The sequence below is a fragment of the Limanda limanda genome, chromosome 18, assembly GCF_963576545.1.
Source record: "Limanda limanda chromosome 18, fLimLim1.1, whole genome shotgun sequence".
Taxonomy (NCBI): Eukaryota; Metazoa; Chordata; class Actinopteri; order Pleuronectiformes; family Pleuronectidae; genus Limanda; species Limanda limanda.
In genome coordinates this window covers 22,325,119-22,342,550 of record NC_083653.1, presented here as the reverse complement: position 1 = coordinate 22,342,550, position 17,432 = coordinate 22,325,119, and the positions used below count along the sequence as shown (strand labels likewise).

Below are 17,432 nucleotides of genomic sequence, written 5' to 3'. Positions count from 1 at the left end.
TATAACATGAAGCATGAAGGACATCTACAACTTGTATGTAGTAATTGTTGAGAGGCTCCGATTTTATAAATGATAACTGAGAACACTCGGAAGAAGAGAGAAGATGCGTCTTAATTATATGAGATATCTGTTAGAAAAATTGAATGTAATAAACATTTAAACTTGTATAAAGAAAGTATGTGGTTCACTTTAAAATATTTCAAGACTGATGTAATTATACAACTAAATATCTAATTATACTCTAGCAGACATCAGACAAAGTGATAACATTCAAATAATAATAGCTATTACCTGATTGAGGCATTATAGGTCTGTAGATACAATAATTCACTTAAATTCTCAGTTGTATCAGCAGATTTAACCTCAAGTATACACATACAAAGTTCCTGGATTGAATTTGTCCTTTTTCAGAAAGATTCACGATACAATGTTGAGAATTTCCCCACTATACATAGTTGTTTTGTGGGTGGAGGGGGTGTAATGGAAAGAGGTCTTCCAGAGTGAGGCTGAATGAACCGTGTAAGAAGTGAAAGGTCAGTCAGAGCTGAGGGGAAAGGAAAGGGTTGTACAGCTTCACTCCCACAGGTGCTTGCTCTGGTGGAGACTTCCCCAGCCTCCTACATTAGGTGCACTCCTCTCAACCTTTTAGAAAGTCAAGGAGCACAAAGCACCACACCAAGGTGAGGCCTGGCTGCCTCTAGATAAAACACTAGTGTACTAAGATTGGCATGAAGTAGTGTTTGTCAAGGATTTGTTTAATTTACCCAAGCATGAGATGTTGCCCACGTCCCTCTACTCGTCATCAGATCGGGTCTATGTCAGCATTAGTCTCCAGTGTTTTGCTCTCCTACCCATTTCATCGGCATGTTGACCTAAGGGAAGCCAGAGCTGTCACACACTCCTGTTAGTCCAAATTCCGGACATAGATTAGCCTCATGCACGCTAACGTCAGTCATACATTCACTGATAGCTGCTCATATATAGAACTCAAACATGTAGTGTGTTTTCTCTCCCGTTCATATTGAAGGGTTGTAATTGTATGAGATAATTTTTTTCTGGTGTCTGGTCTTCTATATGAGGAAAATGTTGACAAACATTTCACAGCATATGCCTTACGTTTACTAGATAAAGAAAAATGACACGTATGTTTGCACCTTTTTTTATTGAAAACAAAACTGTATTTTAGCTCTGTCAAACTGATTATAATAATAGTGATACTTTAAGATTTATGATGTTATTTATTATAACAGCAACATTAATCGCAGCACCAGCTCATAATGATCATACCAATAATAATAGTAATGGATGGATCCTGTAGCATGAGGACAAACAAAAAAAACATTAAGTCAGACATGTAGTAATGGGATAAAGCCAGCCATTGTTAAGATATATGATAATGGCTTACATACTGTATATGAGGAAATGTGATCAATGTGTGCATTGTATTTATTTGCATCATTTATATTTACTTATAAATGTACTCATTTACACTTTTATCCAAAGGGACCTAACAACTGGTAGACAACACTGAAGCATCAGCACAATCTGAGAGTTGAATTAAGTACCAAGTGCTTAATCTGCTCATCAAGACAATGTGTGGAAGACCAGGTAAAGAAGTCACAGGAAGATAAAACATGTTCGTGTATTAGATATTAGTATTAGTTCTTGAAGATAGAGATGGGAGTCCCCTCTCTGAGACAATCTAGCATCTTGTTTTAAACAAAAGAGAACAGTTGGGACTGGGATTGTCTTGTGTGCAGGGATGACAATTCCAGAGTGTAAGCATGTTTAAAGTCAATGGGTCTTACTGTGACCATAGACAGCCAGTTAAGGCTGATAAGCAGTGGAGTGACCCCAAATCAATTCAATGTGCATGAAGGGAGGCCCACCAGAGGGATTATACCTTCGTGGAGTCAAGAGGTAATCATGGCAAGTACCAAAAGTTGTGTAGCACACTGATTCAGGTAAGGCCTGGTTAAATGGCTACTTTATTCACATTCTATCCACTTCTTTTTACACATTTGCATGTCATCATGTTGTCTTCAGACTTGTTGGCCTTTCTTTGTAAAAATGACATCAAAGAAATTTGGTGTGTGGAGATCCACTGTGGCTTTGTGTGAGCAGACTCAGCACTTTGCACTTTGCTCCTCATTTCGCAGAATCAGAATCAGTTCAGGTAAACTGTGAGCCATTGTATCAGGCTGTGGTTTCAGCTTACCCTTAATAGTCCTGACAAAAACATTAAAAATAAGCACAACACGATCAATATTCTGAATATTTTGTCTGTAATTGTCAAAGCAACATTGACTTGCATTTCTATGAAGTTGGAGGTTTCCTGCCGAACTATTTTTAGCCGTCCTGAGCTCTGTTGTTTCAGCTGCACGTTGTTTGAGTGAGGACTGTAAGAGTGAGTGACAGCATTCCTCACCCATTTGAAGGACAGCTAACAGGATTTTAATCTTTCTGCTTATTTTGATATAACTCTGTTGCTTTCTAATGCTGTGAATGTAGAACTATCTTTTTGGTTGAATTAGACCAGTGGTTCTTAACCTGGGTTCGATCGAACCCCAGGGGTTCGGTGAGTCACTCTCAGGGGTTCGGCAGGGGTCAAAACACACACAGTATAGCCCGGTTCACACTAGCAATGTCTGGCCATTTTTGTCGGCCGTCAAAAAATTGGCTGCCCACAATTTGGTAACACACAATTTTTTTTCGCCTTTTCAGATTGCAAACATTTTGTTGCTTAGTAAAAGTGTGTTACACAAAAGAAATTCAGGCTACTCGTATTATTCATGACGTCACACTCCGCAGTGATAAAGCTGGTTGCAGCTGATCACGCCACATTGCTTAGCTTTGATATCTGTGCTGCAGGGAACTTGGTGCGCTCAGTAGTCAACTTGTGGCTGTTGTGATTGTACGTCATTCAGCAGAGACAGCTTCAACAGCAACTCTTCAGAACAACAACGCTCTCAACGTTTTGGTGTCACCAAATCGTACCACACCCCCTTATTGCCCTTGAGATACTCACACTGTTTGTTACAACGTATTTGTGCGAGCAATCCTTTTTGATAGTAGACATGAAAATTAAGAAAAGGAACAGACTTTGTTGCGAAAATGATATGAAAGTGGCACTTGCCAAGGTGAAGCCGCGCATTCCTGAACTTGTATCTGAAAGGCAACAGCAAAAGTCACATTGATTTGCAGTAAATAGTCATTGAGATATGTTTTTGTTGGTTTTTATGGTTGGTTTTGTTCTTTGAACACATTGATTTTGTGTGCAACTGATGCATGGTTCATTTTGTGCACTAACAAATTATATACCTATGTTTTGAAGAAATCATATTTTATTGTTCCAATTACGAAGGGTTCGGTGAATGCACTGATGAAGCTTGCAGGGTTCAGTACCTCCAATAAGGTTAAGAACCACTGAATTAGACCTTATCTTGTAGTTTTGAAAATATTTATTTCATGAAGTAATGTTGGAACAGCCTGTAAAACCTGAAACAGACCATGATGGTACATTAAATTCCCCCTAGAATAATCATCATAAAGATATTAGTGATTGTGGCTCAGGGTGTAGAGCTTGCTGTCCACTAACCAAAAGGTTGGTGGTTTGATCCAGACTTTAGGGACAACAAGCAAGCCTTCTGGGGGCGCAGTGCTCTAGTGGGTTGAAATGGTAATATCAGCTCTTGGCTGTCATAATAAATAAAGGCCTTGTGTGTGAGGAGGATAATTTTTTATTCTGTTCTTGATTTAACCGAAAGCCAGTGTAGTGAAGCTAATACTGGAGAAATGTGGTCTCTTTCCACGTGCTGCAGCATTTTGCACAAGCAGCAGAGTCTTTAACGACTTCCTGCTGGAGCCTGATAATATGGAATTACAATCAGGTCTGGATGGATCTGGATGGCATCTGATTGTGGTGGTGGAGCCTGATGATGGTGGAGCCTGATCATGGTGGATCCTGATCGTGGACTATGATTACTAACAACAACTACTCAATATGTTTGTCATCGCTGCTCCCTTAATTTTCTTATGTAGAAATAAGTTTCCATTATGTTACAAACTGTTTCTTCTAATCATTGTGTAAACACTGTTAATTTGCTGAAGCTTTCAGTTACGCGCGCCTTCTATTGCACTTCTGTCCATCAAACTACCCCGATGGAGTAATAGAAACTGATAGTGGCATTTTGTGTAAATTCACTCAGTTATGCTTCACTTGGGTGGCCCATGGTGTAAAGTTCACGAATATAATTCTGTTCCCCATGCACGGACATTCAGGTATGTAGAACTGGACCACGGTCAGTGCAGCCAAATATAAGGCTACAGCCAGCAGTTTGCATAGCTAACACAAGGAAAAGGAGGTTCTGACTCCCCCTGCCAGCATCTTTCTGTACAAAACCTATCAAGTGTTAGAACCAGAAATGCAGTTTTACATCAGGTGCAGGACTCTTCAGGCTCATCAATGGTTGACAGACCCTGTTTACCCCAGTTTCCACCTTTGAACTCTTTAAACCCTCTTGTAGAAATGGAATAAACATAATTCCCAAAGTATTGAGGTTCACTTCAATTTCCTCTATGAAATTCTACTCAAATGTCATGACAGATAGCAGCTCCCACAACACACATATTTGACGTTGTAAACTACAATTCCAATAAAAAGTCTGAATGACTAATAAAACCCTTAGCTGGCTTCCTGGTGCTCTTCACTGCTTCGTCAGAGACATCCAATCAGCACACCAGACTACGAGAGCTCAGAGAAACAGGGGGAAAGTTAATCTCTCAGGTTCTCAGGTCAGGCAGCCTACTGACGAGGAAGTGCATCACATATTTACAGTGTCTCTTCCTTGCTGGTCACAAATACTTTTTCTCAGCAGCGAGCACTCACTTCCTCCTCTGAGTAATAAGAGCAGCTTCACACAGAGCAGTGTGTCTGTCAGAGCAGCTGACTGAATCACTGACTGACTGTATGCAGCTCTCACAAACACCCGGATTTCAAGAGGGACTCGTGCTACAAATTCACGGCGTGCTGAATGTGTAAGTACAAAATAAGAGAGAACATTTGAGTCATGTGACAGTGTAGCTCTGCTCGTTGTGTTAAACACGAATCCTCAGCCACACAGCCTGTGGCTGTGTCTTGTTAAGACTTGTCATGTCTCAGATTGCAAGAAACTAGTAGGTGTATATATATATATATATATATAGTAGGTTGATAGTGTGTGCTGACTGTGTGAACAGCACTGCAACAAGCAAAGGTTGTTGGAGTTTGGACATGTGAGAAACAAAAAGTGAGTTGGAACTTGCAAATTAACTGAGTGTTAACTCAGCAGCAGAGGATGTGGTTTGGTGAAGGTTGTAGAAAGCCAGTCTTCAGCAAAGCTCCCTGCAGAGGCAGAATGTGTCAGAGAAAAACACTTGTAACTGTGAGGTAGGGTAAAGGAACTCTGGCATAGTTTGCGTCATATCTTTCTTTTTCCTCATTCTTCAAATGTCAAGTTGACACATTAAAAGCAGCGAATGCTAATCATCCATCTCGCATGACACTCTACAAAGAAAAGGGCTTGAAACAATGTGGGTGGTCACTTCGGGGTGATCGTGAATTTAAGTCCCATTAAATCGACATGTCTTCTCATTTTCTTGGTTTCATGAAGTTGTGTTAAAGTGTTGCACTAAGAATAACTCTGCTCGTGGGAGGAAAAGTAAAAGAAGTGGGTCGAGTCATTCAACAGTTTAGACCTTCAGATAAATCAGTGTGATCTCTCTATGGCCATGAAGTTCAGGGGGTTTCCAGACATGTTTGATTTTGGGTGAGGGTGACAAACCCACACTCTCATTCACATCAGTTCCACTCATGAATGTTTATTTTGGTAACTGAGCTAATACATCAACAAAAATACAATAAGAGCAGAGTATCAGTGGCTTTCTTAACCAGCATGACGTCAGTCGCTGCTTGCTCTTGCGTTAACAGTCATGAGGTTGTGGTAAGCAGAGCAGATTCTGTCAGCAGGATCAAACCCACAATTGATTTGTCTGAAAACTCCTGTGAGACCACAACTCTGCTTCCTGTGTTTACAGTGACAGAGGTCCCCTTCTAACACCTGTCAACTGTTCCAAAACACAGTCCGTCACTGTGGCGACACGGATGAGCCAGAATAAGGAGGCGAGAAGATTTCCCCTGAAAGACAGTCCTGACAAGACAGAGGAGAGGAAAGACACACTCTGACTCAGTGTTCACAATGGACCACCAGCAGCAGCATGCCAAAGTGGAGCGATTTCTTAAGTTAGGATACTCTCACACGGACATACTGAGGGTCCTGGAGAGCCTCCGCCATGATGCCCAGACCAATGATATCTTGGAGGAGTTGATAAAGACCTGCCAGACTCGCACTTACAACGAAATAAGTGACCCCAACAGTCCCAAGCTGGTGTCCAGAGGCTGCAGCCCCAGTCCCAGTCAACCCAGACCCGGAGCAGACCGAGAGCCAGCAGCTGGCTTCAGACCTGTGGTTATAGACGGAAGCAATGTGGCCATGAGGTGAGTCCCCTCATCTTTTTCGTTAACAGCACTTATCTTAGATCTCAGCCTGTGTGTTTGAATTCAACTGCAGAGATCTTTGCCACGTTGTAAACTCTATTTGAATTTAGATCTTTTTACAGACATATTAGTAAAACGTACTTAAACTATCAGAAGTACTTGTTGGGCAGGCTGGTCCATTTCAGTCATCATCATTATTGTAATACTATTATAATATTAACTGCTGGCTTGGAGAGGCTGTGGTTCAAGGGGTACATTGGGTCTTCCACTAACTGGAAGGTCAGCGGTTCGATCCCCATAACACTGCCAAAGTGTCCTTGGGCAAGATATTGATCCCTAAATTGCCCCTGATAGTGCAGACAGTGAGTGATATGTGAAAGAGAAAGTGCTGCATATAGATGCACCGTATGAATGTGTGTGTCAATCGGTGAATGGCGAAACTGTTCTGTAAAGCGCTTTGAGTGGTCGCAAGACTAGAAAAGCTCCATATAAATACAGACCACTTGTATTTAAGCAGCTGTTTTTTAAGTCTAGGAGAAGTGCAGCTGATTAAAACAACTGTACATGTTGTTAAAACATATAATCCATTATTCATCATGTTTGAAAAGTATAAGTCACATAAAGAGTAACATAAAGTGAAAGTGCTCAGGTAAAGTACATTTAACGTAAACATTGTCCCTATTTGTAGTTCTTGAGTAAATGTTACTGTTAGTTTCATCTCTGTCTCACTGACTTGTCGTTCGTGGGACAAAATTACATTTTATTTATACTTTCTTGAGGTTTGAGCAAAGATGATACATTAATTAAATCAATCAATCAATAAATTATATTTGAATAGCCCTTGTTCAAATAAAAGGGTGTAGTTGAATGAAAGAACTGGCATTTGTTTGTACTTAAGCCTCTCAAATTGCATCAAGTCTTGATGTGATCACACCCCACTTCCTCTTTAAGATGGGGGAAGTGAAAACACAATGTGTGCGTACTATGTTCTTCTGGTTTTGTCCACTCAGTTCAAGACTGCCTGATGCCTGAAGGAAAAAGTGACATTTTCATTCTTTTTTTTCACATCAGATTCCAGCTGGTTTTGCTAAACTACCTTGACTTCAAAAGGTGCAACACAGCTGAAGTTAAATTCCTACATCATATGACCTCAGAATCACCAGTGTTACCTGAGCTAAATCCAGTAACAAGGAAGTTCTGAGTCAAAATTGGCTCAAACTACTAACTTAATGGAGTGTGTGATATTATTCAAAATCTCAACCTCCTTGTCTTTTACTGGCTTTCTTTGATCAATTTACAGTTCCCAAACCCAAACCAAGGTTTCTCAGAATCTGTTTCTTACACTCACATGCACAGACCAGTTTTCACATAAAGGGCGACCTGGTCTCATCCCAGTGTCCAGCAGCATCAGACATCTCTGATAAAGCCACAATGCACTACCTGCACGGCACTAAGCAGCACCCCCACAGTTAGCAGCTGGTGAGCCACACATTACAGCAGTGCTACATACCCCAATCAGGCAATGCTACTTTTTTTTATATTGTATTGTGAAAAATTACAGTAGGAAGTCATGTGATCATAAATTAGAAATGAAATGGAAGTTGGGTGAAGCAAAGACATTTCATATTAGTCAACTTTGTAAGATTAAGATATGTCAGCAGTATATTTACACTGTTGCCTAATCTGGGAACAAATCAATAGCTGACAGTAACTGAAGGGGCAAGAACTTTTACATATTTTTTTAAATGGAGGGCTCTTAGTTTCCATTAGGGTACAGCTGCAGACATGTGTCTCACTCTCAGCTGGTTTGTCAACAGATCAACTCAGGGGACTTTCAAACCACAGAATATGAAACAAGTCTCTACATAAACCAGTTGGAAAAGCTTGTATGTACAACGCTCTCACATTATGGGTTATATTTGGAACAAGCTCCAGGCTGCGATGTAAAAACCATTCAAAAGAAACTTTTTCCTGAAACCTGCAAAGTTATGCAAGACAGATAGATTCAATACGAACTATCTCATCTCAAGCTCTGGTACCTGTCATATGCAAATGCAAAGTCTCTCACCACTTCCTGCTGATGGAAAGAAGGGAAACCCCCACAGGCGCACACATAGGCACGCACACACACGCACTGAAGCACACAAACACATGCACACGCACAATTATTACTGGAATGTACTCAAGAGGTAAACTGGACAGTTTCACTGGCAGAAGAAAGACTCTTTATCATCTTTCTCCCTATGTGAACTGACAATGGGAAGTGACAATGACTTTAAAAAATGACTGCCAAACAATTTTTTTTTATTTTGGGTGAGAATCTGCTTATTTCCCTCTACTGTATATAGAACAGTTTCCACTGGTTTTGGTAAAGCACATTGATTTGTTAATTCATTTTATTTATACATAGTTCTTTTCAGGTATTTTAGGATTAATGAGAATCACTTCTTGAGGCCATGTGAACGTGAACAGCCTCTGTTCTGTGCCAAGTCACTCATACATGTGTTTTAGTATTGTGTTTCAAAGAAGTCTGAGCAGAGGCCTCGTGACAAATGTACTTCCTCAAAAAGGGTGTGTGTGTGCACAATGTGTACAGAAGCACAAAAAGAAGAAGTAGTTTACGTGTTTTTTTTAATCTGGTTTCTGTTTCTCTGCAGCCATGGTGACAAGAAGGTGTTTTCGTGTCAGGGTCTCCAGCTGGCAGTGAGCTGGTTCTGGGACAAAGGGCTCCGCGACATCACAGTGTTCGTTCCTCTGTGGAGGAAGGAACAGCCGCGACCAGATGCACCCATCACAGGTATGGTCGCGTGATCCAGTTGGCACCCTTTGAGGTCAGATGATAATGACGCCTGTTTGAAGAGTTATATTTGTCTCGACTGTCACCTCACCCAGCTGTGATGTCATAATTGTCCTAGAACATGACATGCAGTTAGTGCCAGAAAGTTTTTCTTGAGGAAGTAGTGCCACACAATATCCTTCCTATTTACATAGATAAACACATTTCTTTTTTTCTGTTTACATTTTTTTAATATATCTGGGCGACATGATGAAATAATCATGTGTCAGTCCATCTGTCATATTTGAGGCCAATATGTCCTCTCCTTTTAGCTCTGCTTTGTACTCTGCTGCGCCTGTAGCTGCTCCATGTTCCCCAGCTCATTGCCAGCTTTGTCCGCTTGATGTCTGGTGCTCGGCTGTGTTGTACACAGGCTGTGTCACAGCTCTGAGCTGGAAACATCTGTCTGCTGCTGCCTGAAAAGAGGCTGATGAGAGCAATGGGCTAAGAGATACTAAAGATACTAAAATAGAGCTGAAGGGTTTGCTACTACAATTTCCCATTACAGGTAAACCGTCATATTTTAACAATATTAATAAGAATAATAAATATCTTGAAGTGCAGCTTGAAAAACAATTTAGGAAGAATTCTTTTTAATTTTAAGAAAAACTATTCTGAAACAAAGACTTTTGGAGGAAGAAGCATTCTTATGATGTTTCATAGTCTGTCAGTCAAAAAAATGTAACAGTCACTTTACACCACTAATATATTCTTGAAAATATCAGCTTTGCTTCTCTCAGGAAATTCCAAATTAACATAAATTGTGCATCGTCTGAAGTGAAGCTGTCACACTGTCAATTTGAAGTGCCTGTAAACAGCTGCACTTTCCGGGGGAACAAGTCACACAGGAAATGAGGCATTTTACACTGAGCAAAACAAGTACATTCATTAAAGAAAAACAACAACCTTAAGAAGTGGAGGCCATAACACTGAGTTTGTTTCCCAGAGCTTGTCAGGACAGTGTCTACATTAACTGGAACTATCACGGAAACAAAATCAAGGTGTTCTGACATGTTAAATACTTCTCTGACTTGCCACTGATAGTTGCTGGTAAATTTCCATCCCTCTTTCCTGCCTGTTCTTTGTTTGGCAGCTCGAGCCAGTTTAGACCGACAGCCGGTAAAAATAACTTTCTTTCCTGAAAGCGATGATGAGCAGTTCACAAGGAACCACCATTCGTGCCAAATACAGTTTCACACCTTTTATGATGCTGCTGTAAAGCTCACTATCACAACAAGGATAAAGGCATAAAGACAGGAACTCATCTGTGCTGCAAAGTGAGCTCACCTGTCTCTGTGCATGGCTGCAGGGACATTTTCAGTGAGCATTTGAAATTTAATACCAAGCTTGATATTTACCACCAAGATCCTACTGAGTGAACCTTCAGCCGTTATTCAAGGAGGCCGTGACTTTGTTTTCACAGCTGTGTTTGCTGTTATCCTGTGAATATGGAACATGGTCCTGAAGCGCATGACAGGGTCTTATATTAACCTTCCAATGATCTTACTAGGAAAAAACTATAACAAATATTTCACATTTATTTGTCTTTAGTTTAAAAAATAGAAAACGTGATTGTGAGCCTCAGCAAAGGGACGTCCATAAAACAAAATAAATTGATAATTCATTCATTGATTCTTCTTTTTTCATGGACAAAACATGTTTTACATACTTGAACTCGAAATAATTGAAAAAGATGCTAGTGCTTTTCTTCAGAAACTGGTGTATGAGGAGGGAGACGAGCTTGAAAATAAACTACACTGTTGTCATCTGTGTCATAGGTCAGCACATTCTCCATGAGCTGGAGAGAAGGAAGATCCTAGTTTACACACCGTCTCGCTGCGTAAACGGAAAGAGGGTGGTCTGCTACGATGATCGCTTCATTGTCAAGCTGGCCTTCGACTCAGATGGCATTATCGTGTCCAATGACAACTACCGGGACCTGCAAACAGAGAATCCCGAGTGGAAGAAGTTTATAGAGGAGAGGCTGCTGATGTACACCTTCGCCAACGACAAGTAAGAGTGATGGTTCTGGAGGGAGAATAAAAGGGGGCCTTCATCATTTGTATAAAAGTTGATTTTGTCCCCAATATCAATGTGACTTGATCCTAACTGTGTCTCTGTGCTGCCGCAGGTTCATGCCTCCATACGATCCTCTGGGCAGAAACGGTCCCACCATTGATGACTTTCTACAGAAGAAGCCCAAGACCCCAGACAACAAGCTGCAGCACTGTCCATACGGTTGGTTCACATTTCTCTTGCAGCACATAACAGGCAGCACTGCTCAGGTTCCACTTGCTTCAAGAACCAGTCACCAGGACATAAGAGAGATATGAAAAAAGTGCAGCCTATGAAACGTCAACTCTGTGCGTCATGATGAGTCTGCAGGAAGCTCCATGTCTGTGTGGGTAACTGGTGTGAGAGGGGCAGGACAGATACAGTGTAATATTTAAAGCTTCCGGCTGGCTCAGAAAACATTTCACAAGACTGGAACATTCTCAGCACATAGAGGAAGTCCCCAAACATCGCCCTAACTATTGGTTTGACTTTTTCAACAGGCAAGTGAAAAATAAAGCTGTGCTCCAAACTGTGAGAGAAAAATAATTCTGCCCCTGTGCTTCGTATTAGTAGACTCTTTTTAAAGGGAAATCTGCCTTAACTCTATGATTTCAGCACAACATAATCTTGTTCACATTGTTCACATTCTAGATTGTAAAAAATGTTTTAACCTCACATTGTTTTTCCTCATTGGAAGACCAAGGAAGAATGGAGCCATTGTGACTCTGAGCTGGAGCACATAGAAGTTATGGAGGGAAATTGGTTTGTGAGATTATCTGAGAAGTGTCAGTCAACAGACACACCTGTCCCTCACTGTCGGGACAGGAGCCAAACAGAAGAGCAGAATCGTGTAACAGTTTCATTGTTTTTATGTCAGAGACACAGCTAATTTGTTTGTAAGGCAGTGTGCAGTAAGGCTTCACCCGTACATACACACGTAATTTTCTCCAGGATGTTAAATGATGATGTTGTGCTATAGTTTCAAAAGTCTGTAAAGAACTTGTTTCTTTCTTACAGGAAAGAAGTGCACTTATGGAGTGAAGTGTAAGTTCTACCACCCAGAGAGGGTCAACCAATCACAGCTGTCGGTGGCCGATGAGCTGAGGGCGCTGAGAGACAGAGCCAAGAACTTCTCACCCAAACCGAGCCTGCAGGACACACACTTCTTCCCTCCTTTGTATGAGCCGGAGCACGGGTACAGCTCGTCCACACCCCCGCTCCTGAACACAGAGGAGCAGTCTCACAGGGCTTCACCAAGTGAGCAGTTCATCCATCAGAGAGACTCCAGCAGCCAGAGGAGCCTCCACCTCTGTCCAAGCCTAGACGTGGACGAAGCCTTCTGCTCCATGGAGAACTCCATGTCCAGGCTTTACACCCATGATGTGCCCTACAGCATGGAGTTCCCTCCCCACAGCTACAGCAGTGGAGTGGCCAGCTGCAGCCTGGGCCACGATGACTTCTCCCTGTCAGAGTCCTACAGCGGGAACACTCACAGGCCCTGTCTGAGCGGACGTTGTTACCACCCTCATCAAAGCTGCTCGCTGACCTGCATGCATCCTGCGTGCAGCCAGTACAGCTGGCATCACCAGCAGAGCAGGATGTCCCCCCACCACCACCAGCAGCAGCAACACACAACATGGTCCTCCTGCCCATCTCTGCCTCCACATAACGGAGAATGTTCCAGCCACGTTTCTGAGAAGCAGTACTTCAGGCAGCCCTCCAACAGACAGACGCACACCATGCCCAGAGACCCATGGGTGCAGGGCAGCCTTTCTGATGCCCAGGTCAACGGCCAGGACAAGAGTCCATGCAGCAAGCAGAGAAAGGCCCTGAGGAGCCAGCTGAGCACCCTCTTCCCCCAGAGCACAGTGGAGCAGGTCATGAAGGCTTACCCAGAAATCTCAGACATGTCCGAACTGATTCCTCTCATCCAGAGCTACAGGACCAGCCACTTCTCCCTCTGAGATAGAGACTTGTTTTTTTTTTACTGAAATTGAGCTCACGTTGAATTTTTTCATCGCAGCAGAAAAGTGAAAACTGAGAAAAATCTAAAAAGTGTTTTATTCTTCTTAAAGTGACCTTGAATTTATATTATAATTCATACTCCTCCCTGAACAAACTTCCCTTTTATTCAAAGCATTAAGAATGGAAGTCGTGAAATTGTAGCAGACAGAACACATTTTCTTTATCCCCGTGTAGTGCAATGCACTTATCTCTATTCATGTTACGTATTGTAGCACAGACAAATGTTTTATTAAAGCAGCATGTGTTGTTGTTCTCATGTTGCCTCACAGTGAGGAATGCAATATTCTGTACTTCTGTAAAGAATGTCATCCACCTGTGCCGGGTTTTTTGTGCCTGTGAAATAAAAGCACTAAATCACTTGGGATGTGATAGTCATGTTGTGTCCACATACTTCTTGAAGTGTACAGTGTAACTGAGTCATGCTGCTGCACTGCTCTCTAGTGGTTAAAAGCTTCGAGGTTAGCTGCCACAAACCTGCTCTCAGAGAACCTGTGTGACTGTGTGACTGTTTTTGATTCAAAGGGATGTAGCTCTTAACATATGACCAGAAACTCAGGGGAACCTACAAGGAACAAATTAGAAACCATAAAATCCTGAATGCACCACAAACTCACAGTTTATTAAGTTGTAAAAAGACTAAGAGTTATTGAGAGTTGTGCAGACAATTCAGAGTCTCAGTGGATAAGATCTCTCCTCCATCCAGAACAATATATCAGAAAAGCCTGGGAACTATTTAAGACCCCAGCCACCAAGGCACAGCCCGTTTCAGCTGCGGCCATCTAGAGATGGGTATCTCAGCCTGAAGGCCTGGATCTGCAGACTCCTCGATCGTTGTTTCCACCTGGTGACCAAGCTAATGAATTCAGTGGACAACTACAGGGGCACTCAGTCCAGCACATGCCTCCATCAAGGCCAAACAGTCCCTCTTTGAGACCACATTCAAATTCACTAAATCCAGATTTTGATTTGGAGCTGCATCCAGTTTCATAGATTTTTCCTCCTAAAATATAAAAAAAAGGGATAAAATGAATTTAAAAACTAATTATGATAGAACGCATTCATGACTCGGTCTATTCTGCCTTCTCACATTTATTTTTTCATGCTAATATGATCATGAGCTTGGGACCAGTGTTTGAGTCTTTAACCTTCCTCATCAAAAGTGCCAACATGTAATAATCTATGGATTCTCTCTGTCGCACAAACAAATACACATTTGACTCACCTGATAACTTTTCACAGCTCCACAATTATCTGTTTTTTTCCATACCAAAAGAGACCTGATGACGTCAGATAATTATTTCCAAGGAATCGACAGTTCCTCCCCAGATGACATCACCCAACTTATTGACAAGTTGCAACATACCAGTGTAAAACATAAAATATAATGAACTGTTAAATGTGTAAAATATGCAGTGACCCTTTAAAATCTTTGACCTATTAATATTGGTCCATGACAGTCTTAGCTGGTGGTAAGTGATATCTGTCATGACTCATGAGCCTACCTTTGTTCTGCCATCTAGTGGAGAAAATAACATACCAGACATAATATGAATAATCTGATTGGAGCATTACAAAGACACACAAACATTCAGAATAGATTTTTTTTAATCATTTTTACAAATAACTTATCCGTTACAAAGAAAGTTTTCCCAGCTAAAATGTTAAAAAAAAACAAAAAAAAAAAACACTTTAGATATCCAAATGATTTTTTCCATTTAATAAAACATGAATAAACTGCCTCTACACACCAAGATGCAGACAAAGCTGAAAACTGGTTTCTTTGGTTTGGAAAAAGGAGAAGGTTTGATGTAAGTGCTTAAGAGACAATAATTCATCTTCTACTCTTAAATGGGTTTATACAATAGTAAGGTTTTGGTTTTAAAAATGGCACTTGGATGTGACAAAATAGATTATCAATACAAATTGAATAAAGGCACTAATGCAAGGCATTTCACAAAGGTGGAAAAAAGGTAACTACTCCACAGTTAAGGTAAGTTAATGATAATAAGGAAACTTTAGGACCCCCCTTTGTCAATACACACTTTGGAGGATGAATGGAGCCAAATAAAAGGAAGAGTATACTAAGTGGACAGTAACGTAGTGCTTATATTTTGCTAAAAACATGAGGATTTTGTTTTTTGTCTTGTCTGCTTCAGAGATGCTGTAACGACGGCTACATGTTGGACTTATATGTATATTTCTGTGTTATAGGAACAATTTAAACAGAAACACATTCACTGATCTGTGGACCTCACAGAAACCCAATTCAGGGGCACAGCAACATGGACACTTTTCATCCAATCAGCTGTTCCAGGAGCGCTATGACATTACTCTGCAGTGAAACCATGATTCTACTTGAAAATGAAAGTCTCTTTGCACTGAGGCGTCCCCAAACATTAAACCTACATTCCAGTTGTCAGATAAATGGCAGTTTGTAATTTGCATTTTGTCCCATTCCCTCCTGACAGTCCTGAACATATTTGGCGTCCTGAAGAAAATAAAGTAAAAAAAAAATAAAGACTCCTCCATGGCCTTCCACTTTGCTGCATCTGCAGATCGTACACAGGGAACTCAGCATTTTCACGAGCGATGAACGGACCTGGCAGGCGTAGCTTCATGATGACTGCTCTGTTCCTCTCCTTCTGCAAGGCTTCAACTCTCACAGATATCAAGTAAAAAGCTTAAAAAGGGAGCACGGTGCTTATTGATTTGAAAGAGGGAAACAAAACAAGACAAAAAAGTTAATAAAGTCTATAAAGCTATACTTACAAGAAATACAAGTGATTCATAGTGTGAGGAAGAAGGCTTTTAAGGCACATTCTAAATTATGTACAGTAAAAAGCTCATGGGGAGTTTCTGCCTCCGTGTACTGTACACAAAGCATGCAACTTAATTTCTTTTTTCAATAACTCATGACTGAAGAGACAGAAGAATGAAACTGAAGGGGCAGGACAAGAGGCATGTTTTTGTTTCCCCTTTGACATCCTCTAGAAAAACAGCAAACAAACTTAAAAGTCCAAGAGTAGTCTGTTAGTTTGCCCTTCAGAAGGAGAGCGGTGGCTGAAAAGTTCCCGATCCCCCAGTCATGCCACCACAAAGGAAGAAAAACTTATGTATTCATTCAGCAAAAGGCACATTGGCACCTGTGTGTTGTTTGTGTGTGTGTGTGTGTTTTGGGTGTGTGTGTGTGTGTGTGTGTGTGTGTGTGTGTGTGTGTGTGTGTGTGTGTGTGTGTGTGTGTGTGTGTGTGTGTGTGTGTGTGTGTGTGCCATCACACTGCAGGGCCACGCTCGTAATACTGTAATTGGGAGCAGCGAGGTAGCCCAGGGCGCAAGTGTCACCCGTGGAGCAGAAACAAAGGGGGAAGTGACCCCACGCACTCCGAGTCTCTGAGGTGAGGTATCATCCTTTAGGAAAAAAACAAGTTGTAAACACTATCCAGTCAAGCCTTCAGTGGACAGCATTCAACAAAAAACCTTATAGAGGAAACAGAAAAGAGAAAAATAAAACAAGGAGGCCGCACAATGCACAAAGACCACGCCCTGTCCCAGTTTTCATAAACGTAGGGAAAAAAAAGAAAAGGAGGGAGCCCCTTTTCTATTCTAGGTGAAACACAGGTGGGCAGAGGAGATGGCGGAGCGGCGCAGCCTGGTTGGCTCAGAAGTGCCGCGGGAACTCGCACTGTTCACAGCGGTTGAGGGCGGGGTGGTTGAGGAAGGTGCAGGCTGTGCAGCTCCACTGCGTCCCCTCGTCCTCCTCCTGGTCTGCTACGGGCTTCACCATCTTACTGCCCGAGTCTGTGACAAGAGCAAGGAGACAAAGAAGAGGGTCAGTGCAGGATAATATAGGAAACGTGTTGCCATAAAGAAATGTGCTTGGTCTGCATCAGTGTTTATGTACAGTACGTGTCAAGTCAGAAAACAATGCTCAGAGCATCCCACTGCCTCCACTGCTCTGCTTTCTACCCATAGGGCATCTTGC

General features: G+C 41.6%; 2 protein-coding genes across 4 annotated transcripts in view; one reads left to right on the top strand and one right to left on the bottom strand.

Annotated features, from left to right (window-relative positions):
• Positions 1-1,902: 1,902 nt before the first annotated feature.
• On the top strand, positions 1,903-13,810 carry LOC133024274 (probable ribonuclease ZC3H12D). Of its 2 annotated transcripts, none has more exons than XM_061091317.1 (6): positions 1,903-1,964; positions 6,076-6,535; positions 9,193-9,332; positions 11,150-11,384; positions 11,503-11,609; positions 12,444-13,810. In XM_061091317.1, the coding sequence occupies exons 2-6, from the start codon at positions 6,237-6,239 to the stop codon at positions 13,388-13,390; spliced, it is 1,728 nt and encodes a 575-aa protein (XP_060947300.1). In that variant the 5' UTR covers positions 1,903-1,964; positions 6,076-6,236; the 3' UTR covers positions 13,391-13,810. The 2 variants fall into 2 exon arrangements, with proteins under 2 accessions (XP_060947300.1, XP_060947299.1); XM_061091316.1 differs by lacking the exon at positions 1,903-1,964 and adding an exon at positions 4,718-5,037.
• A 3,040-nt stretch (positions 13,811-16,850) lies between these two features.
• Positions 16,851-17,432, bottom strand: part of tab2 (TGF-beta activated kinase 1 (MAP3K7) binding protein 2) — a 52,987-nt gene continuing 52,405 nt past the window's right edge. For both annotated transcript variants that reach the window (XM_061091845.1, XM_061091846.1), the window contains exon 7: positions 16,851-17,248. In XM_061091845.1, coding sequence (XP_060947828.1) covers positions 17,109-17,248 — 140 coding nt within the window. In that variant the 3' untranslated portion in view covers positions 16,851-17,108. The remainder of the gene's footprint in view (positions 17,249-17,432) is intronic.

Coding starts and splice junctions, on each gene's coding strand:
- LOC133024274 (XM_061091317.1), top strand. CDS start 6,237: ATGGACCACCAGCAGCAGCATGCCAAAGTGGAGCGATTTCTTAAGTTA. Junction 9,333..11,149: donor ACCAGATGCACCCATCACAG/GTATGGTCGCGT, acceptor TCTGTGTCATAG/GTCAGCACATTCTCCATGAG. Junction 11,610..12,443: donor GCTGCAGCACTGTCCATACG/GTTGGTTCACAT, acceptor TCTTTCTTACAG/GAAAGAAGTGCACTTATGGA.